This window comes from Ciconia boyciana, chromosome 3 (genome assembly GCF_034638445.1).
Source record: "Ciconia boyciana chromosome 3, ASM3463844v1, whole genome shotgun sequence".
In the NCBI taxonomy this organism is placed as follows: Eukaryota; Metazoa; Chordata; class Aves; order Ciconiiformes; family Ciconiidae; genus Ciconia; species Ciconia boyciana.
In genome coordinates this window covers 63,537,687-63,544,685 of record NC_132936.1, presented here as the reverse complement: position 1 = coordinate 63,544,685, position 6,999 = coordinate 63,537,687, and the positions used below count along the sequence as shown (strand labels likewise).

The following is a 6,999-nucleotide window of genomic DNA, read 5'->3' as shown; positions in this document are numbered from 1 at the left end:
CTAATTGCCTCTGCAACAGTAAATATATCAAAAGTCTAGGGCTACTATTTTCCAACAATGGGGAAAAAAAATCTCACCTCCTTCAGATGCTCGGCAAAAAAACTCAAGGGGAACTGTGACAAGGGCATGCCTGGCAAACTCCCACTAGACTTCCTGACCTTGGTTGTGGCGAAGTCTTTTAATTTGCCTTTGAGCCCAGAACTGGGTCTTAGAAGGGGTTCTCTATGGTACCCATTTTTCCATAAATAAGAAAAATGCTCTAGTCCTAGCAATTTCCAGTCAGTTTCTCTTGTGAGTAGCTACTGGCATTTACATGACAAAGAGCCCTTTTTGGGGCACTAGCAAGAAGAACTGCTCTGGAAGCCAGCTGAACTGTGAACCATCAGGGTACCAAAGGGCAGGCTTCCTGGCAATAGCTCCCTTTCTTTTTATATTGGGTGTTAGACTTTACTGAAAGCGGGAATGTACACCTCAACCTGTTATGAAGTGCTGACCCTGCCAGTGCTGATGGTGAGGCAGGTGAGAAGGAGTTGAGAGGACTAGAGGTAGACACAAAATGCACAAGATGCAGATCTGTACACATGAGACTTAACTAGCTCTTTTTGTGGAATAACTTGTTCACTTACCTGACTTGTGCTGTTAGGACTTGAAGTGGCCAGGATTACCAGGAAGAGCACAAATGTCATTGAAATTAATAAGCTGTCCTGCAATGCGTGAACTTCACCAGACCTTCAGGAGAAACTAGACAGGCTTAAGTAACCCCTCTAGCTTTCTGGCAACACATCTTCTCCCCTCTTCATTCTTTCACGTACACAATGGAGGCAAAAGAAACCTGAAGAGGAATCCTGGTTTCCAGGTTTGTTGTAAAGTCAACTCACAAGCATGTTCTCCTGCCATGATCATCCAGGGGTCCTGGAACCATGGTTAAAGCAGAGCGGTGGGATCTCCTGTGGGAATCTCAGCAACCCTCTGGCTAGTGCTGTGCTCGTCTCATGTGGTGGGAGGTCTAAATACCCATCTGCTGTTACTAACACAGTTGTACAATCTGTGAAGCTGTGATAAATAGGGACTGTGCCAGGTATAGCCAAACTACACTCAGATTGGAGCAGCCCTGAGTCGGGGTGGCACAGGTAGTGCCCGTGCAGCAGCACCGAGCTCGGGGCCGGCCGCCTGCCTCCTGCAGCCCTCCCTACACCCCGCGCCCTTGAGTTTGGGCAGGAATGTGTCCGTGCTGCTCTTTGCTGAGATTTCCCAAACACTGGCTTGTTTTCCTGCTGTAACCTGGGTTTGCCTTGAGCTGCATTGCTACAGCAATGCCACGCCTGGATCATTCGCAGATCTGGCAGCCGATGGCATTTCTTCAGCTGCAGCACAGTGGTGACTTCTCTGTGACTTCTCTGTCGGTGGTGTAAGGTAGAATTGCTCAGTGTTGATGGCTCGCTTACCTTTGATGTCGTGAGAATTTCCGAGCAGGGCGATTGCATTTCCTGGTGTCGGCTTTCTGCCGCTCTGGGGAATTCCCAGGTTTTGTGCAAGGCTTTCCCTTTTAAAGCCCCCTGGCTTTGCTTGCCCCTGTCCTCTTGGGCGACTTCCAGACTCCAGACATGGGGCTTCCTAAAGCTCGTGCCTCTGCTGTGCTTTTGGTGCTGTCTGCTCTGGAGGCCTGTGCCCTGGACAGCTACGTCGCAGCTGTCTACGAGCACAACGTGGTCTTGTCGGAGGACACTGAAGTGCCGGTTTCTCCTGAGGAGGCCTTGATGCTCATGGACAAAAATATGGCTATTTTGGAAGTGGCCATCAAAGAAGCAGCCAGACAGGTATTATGACAGAGTTAGAGACATTCATTTTGGTAAACACTGACCATTTATTCATTTTCTTAATGGTGTTTTTTGGATTTGTATGTTGGTACCAGGGTGCCCATATCATTGTAACTCCTGAAGATGGCATTTACGGCTGGGTCTTCACAAGGGAAACAATATACCCTTATCTTGAGGATATCCCAGACCCACAGGTGGACTGGATTCCGTGTGCTGATCCTGGAAGGTATTGTCCCTGCTGTGCACAGGGGAACGGTCCGATGGGAAAGACAGCTACCTTTAGGAGTGGTTGTTCATAGTTTTAGATGTCTTGGAATAACTGCTGTAAATGAAGGCAGGTTAGACATCACGTAGTTGCCATAAATAGCTTCAAACAACTTCATCATTTTTGTCTGTCATTTTTTCTCTCTGTAATTCCTTTGATTTTAGTTAGCATACTCATAAAGGCTGAGACTTATTTAAAAGAAAAACAAAAACTTACAGAATCTACATTTCAGTAATGTATTCCATGCATATGGTAGAAAATATTTAAGATACAGGAATATTAGGAATATTTGTGAATAAAGTAACAGCTACTACTGAAAGGATATACTGCACATTTTCAAATTTATATTTTTGAGTCATGATGTGGTAGCCTTTTTATTCTGTTATTTTCCTTAATAAATTGCACCATTTTTTGAGGCTGCAATATTTGGTGAAAGATAACGAAATGCACCATAGAAGAAGCAAATCATAAGCTGCCTCAGCACAGCAGCTGAATCAAGAGCTGAAGCAGAAAGCTGAGATTAGCCCATGTGTTGGTGTAACATCAACGCTGTACCACACGCCAGCAGCAGAAGGGAGACTCAAAGGTGCAAAGATTCGCTTTCACTGCGAGGAAACCCCTGTGTTCCTCACTTATCTAACGTGAGGTGAAGCTGGAGTTTCAACACGCTAAGCTTTGAAGCACAAAACCGCTGCCTTCTGTTGAATAACAGAAAACGACAGTCTCATATGAGAAATTACTAACTTAAACCCATCATTCTTGTGATCTGTAGTCTTAGTGTTGGCATTTCTATGGATTGACTGGTTTTGATGTTTTATTTCCTTTCTTCCTCCCCTGCTGTTTAGGTTTGCTCCCTCACCGGTGCTGGAAAGACTGAGCTGTTTGGCAAGGAATAGCTCCATCTATGTGGTTGCAAATATGGGAGACAAGAAGCCCTGTAATTCCAGTGATCCAAGGTGCCCAAGTGATGGTCACTATCAGTACAATACCAACGTTGTCTTTGACTCAGAAGGGAAACTGGTGGCTCGTTATCACAAGGTAAGAGGATTTTATAAAGTTCAGGAAGTGCATAATCCTCAAGTGATTAAAGATGTGAAACAGAAGCTGCTTCCCAGGCTTAAATGTATTGGTACATAGTCACTATAGAGCAGGTGTCAGAGGACAGGTGAAGCCACTGCCTTAAGGTATCTTCATTCCTGCTATTCTGAATTTAATAGCAAGTAATTAAAAGAAATTAATTAACATTCAATAAGCCCTCTATTTTCACTGCTTCTCAATAGGAAGTGACACATGAGATATTAATGTCCTAGACTCCTGCTAACTAAATACAAATCCCCTTCACTGGTATAAATCAGAACCACAGATATTTGTGCTTGGCTCCTCTTGCAGTGGTATGAATTCTCTTTTTTGAAATTAAGATATAGCATGTTCACAAAACATATTCTCCATTACTTGCATTTAAGCGAATGAGTATTATATCGAATATTAGTCTGATTTAAATGGTTTGATTTCTTTTTTAATCTTTTTTTTCTCCATTCCTTCCTTTCCATGAACAGTACAACCTTTTTGTGACAGAGAAACAGTTTAATTACCCCAAGGATCCAGAATTTGTTACTTTCAATACATCCTTTGGCTACTTTGGCATTTTCACTTGTGCAGACATACTCTATCATGACCCAGCTGTGGTCTTGGCAAGCAGATTCCAGGTTGACACCATTCTGTTCCCAACCGCTTGGGGTAACACACTCCCACTGTTGTCGGCAGTCCAGTTTCACTCAGCATGGGCTACGGGAATGGGCGTCAACTTTCTTTCAGCAAATACGCGCAACTCCACTTTAGATATGTCAGGTAATGTGATATTGCTCCAATCGGTCTTGTTCCCGTGGGCAACATTTATAGCTATGTAGTGCAGTTGACCTGAGCAGAAATTCCCATCAGCTTTAGGCAGCATACACATGCCAACAGGATTAGGACAAGAGAACTTGTACAGATAAAAAGGAAACCAAAATGTGATATGTAAGAGCTCAGAAATGCTTAAGTTGACTAGAACACCTGTAGTTATTTGTTAAATGATCAGTCCTGAGAGTTTATGCATGTGATTCTTCATCTTCTGCCCCTGGTGTTTATTGATGTTTTGGTCATGTGAAGGGCCAAACTTTTTTTTCTCCACTAGGTGGAAACCTAACTCTGAGAAATGTTCTTGTGAGTCCTGCAAACGCTACCTCTGGGCTGGAGACCTTGTGTCAGGTTTTCTTTCCGGGCTCTGTTTTCACTGTATATTTTTCCTGAGCAGATGCTCAAGTCAAGCACAAGTTTTGTGGGCATGTGCTTGCAGAAGTGAGAGAAAACTTACTGGCGTTGCTAAAATGTAGCCCTAAACTTTGCCTTCCAAATAAAAGCAGATACAGGCCGTTCCTTTATTTCTCAGTCATTGATGACCCTATGTCATACAACTTATGTTCTTTATGGATAAGTTTTACTCTGGGCTTTAAAGATTTATGTATTTATGTAAAGAGCTTGCATAAAGATGTGACTTTTGGTAATATCTTTTCCTTACTGATTTTTTTTTTTTTTACTTGACAGTGTTGCCATTTATTTTAATCAGAAATACTGATTTCTGATACAGCTAAAATCAATGAGGAATGTACAGCTTCATCCACTTAAATAATATATAATGGCATATAATTAGCACACTAATCTTGTCACTTACAATACATGAAACATCAGAGTTTGGTCTACTTTCCATTAATTGCAAAAAGCATTAGGTTAGGCTTGTAGTCTGTGAAGGCTTAATTTAGTTTCAAAACAATCTGGTAAACATTAGAATAAAATACGGCACATGTTTAATTAGTGAGGACTGCTTACTTGTACCATACACTTGCTTTCAGATTAAAAACTAAGCTTTCTGGTGTCATGTGTTTGCAGGGAGTGGTATTTATGCCCCAGACGGTCCAAGAGCATATTATTATAATACAGAAACGGAAAATGGTCACCTTTTGGTGACAGAACTGAGTTCACGCCCACGTCTGTCTCCTGACTATCCTGCTGCTGTTAACTGGAAATTGTATGCCAGCAGTATTGAACAGCTTCCATCAAACCATCACTATTTCAGCGGGGTTGTTTACCATGATCTCTTCTCCTTCATGGAGCTCACTGAACCCGAGGGAAATCGTGCCATTTGCCAGCAGGACCTCTGTTGCCATCTGAGTTACAAGATGGCAGAGAAGCGGAAAGATGAAATTTATGTTCTGGGTGCCTTTGATGGGCTACATGTTGTTGAAGGAGAGTATTATTTGCAGGTAAAGGTTTTCTGTTCTTATTTGGACTGTGGGAAGGCTGCAATACTCTCTTTTAAGCCCATTTGCATTTGTCTCATTTTTCATTGAGGGGGTTTAAGAGGACGCATTTTTTAGGCCCCTCTGAAAACATTTGTGTTCTTCATGATGCATTTTGACTTCATTAGGGGTGTTGATCCTCCTTTTCTGTCTATGTTATAAATGATGAAAGCGAAGACCCTGAGTTGACCCTGTGCTATAACACCTCGAGGAGGTTTCCATATATGTGTGCAAAAGGGAGAGAAGGTCGTAGCGTTCTCTCTGTCTTCGTAGGGATGCTCCTGTCACAACAGAGAGCTGTTTTCTGCTCAGTGGATTGTGCCATCATGCTGATGTGATTCTCTAACATGCAGTTATCTCACAAAATTAAGAAACGAAATATGGATATAACCTTTGTATTCACATGGCTTGTCAGTGTATTGGTTCTTTTAAATTTCACTGTTAGGCTTTTTTTAATGTGCTAAATCTTCATACCTTTTCTCTATATCTTTAGAGTATTCCCACTAGAGCAGGCAAATAAGTATGGCTTCAGTTTTTTAGGAAACTCAGACAGAGCTAAAGTAACTTACCTAGGTCATAAACTATGCCACTTCTATGACTAAATGCATATGCATTATGCATGAAAGCACATGTAACTTATCAACATACGTGTGTACACACAGACACGGTGCTTTGCTGTGGTGCTGGCAAAGAACTGTCTTTTTACAAAGTTTCAGGTGCCAAGAGCACCCACGGATCCTCTTGGCCTAAATAAATGACTAGATGTATTGGATCATTTCTTCATCATGACAGCTTTTCTTACAATAAAATCTAGCTCTTGATTGTTGAAACCTTAGCGGTATTTTGCCTTTCTGTACCCTCCTCCCCACAGATATGCACGCTGCTCAAGTGCAAGAGCACAGACCTGAACACCTGCGGGCAGCCGGTGGAGACTGCGCAGACCAAGTTTGAGATGTTCTCCCTCAGCGGCACCTTTGGCACTAACTACGTCTTTCCAGAAGTCTTGTACAGCGGGGTGCAGCTGGCCCCCGGGGAGTTCGAGGTAATGGGACACCCTTGTGAGTTGTCAGACTTGTAACACAAATGGTCAAAAAGCCACTACAAGACACAGGAGCAACTGGGGAGTTATCAGTGTCCTCTATTTCAGTAACTGGCTTGAGTTCAAGGCAGCTTTAGTTCTGCCCGATTTTCTTGGTTGCATTCATACAGTAGGTCCATTTCGCTGATTCCCTTCTTCCCCAAATCTCCTAGAACAAGATCTTGCTCAGGACAGAAGAAGTGTAGTTTTTCTCAGACTTTGTGGTATCTCCAAGTGAATGAGAGACTCAGACATGCTTTGCTTTGTCTTTTTTCCAAGACATCTCTCAACGAGGTCAACATTAATTAATATATTACCTTGTGTTTGTCATACAGTAGTACCGCTTTGCTGATGTTCCCGTTTATTTTACTTTCCTGTAACTAGGTGCTAAATGATGGACGTCTGATAAGTCGGACTAGTACATCGAAGCCAGTTTTGAGTGTAACACTCTTTGGGAGGTGGTACGAAAAGGACCCTCCACGCACACAGCAAGCTTCACCATGA

General features: G+C 42.7%; 1 protein-coding gene across 1 annotated transcript; it reads left to right on the top strand.

Annotated features, from left to right (window-relative positions):
- The first annotated feature begins 1,742 nt into the window (after positions 1-1,742).
- LOC140649886 (pantetheinase-like) lies at positions 1,743-6,999 on the top strand. Its single transcript, XM_072857723.1, has 7 exons — positions 1,743-1,817; positions 1,913-2,043; positions 2,928-3,120; positions 3,639-3,930; positions 5,008-5,381; positions 6,289-6,459; positions 6,880-6,999. Exons 1-7 carry the CDS (start codon positions 1,758-1,760, stop codon positions 6,997-6,999), a joined length of 1,341 nt encoding a protein of 446 aa, XP_072713824.1. The 5' UTR covers positions 1,743-1,757.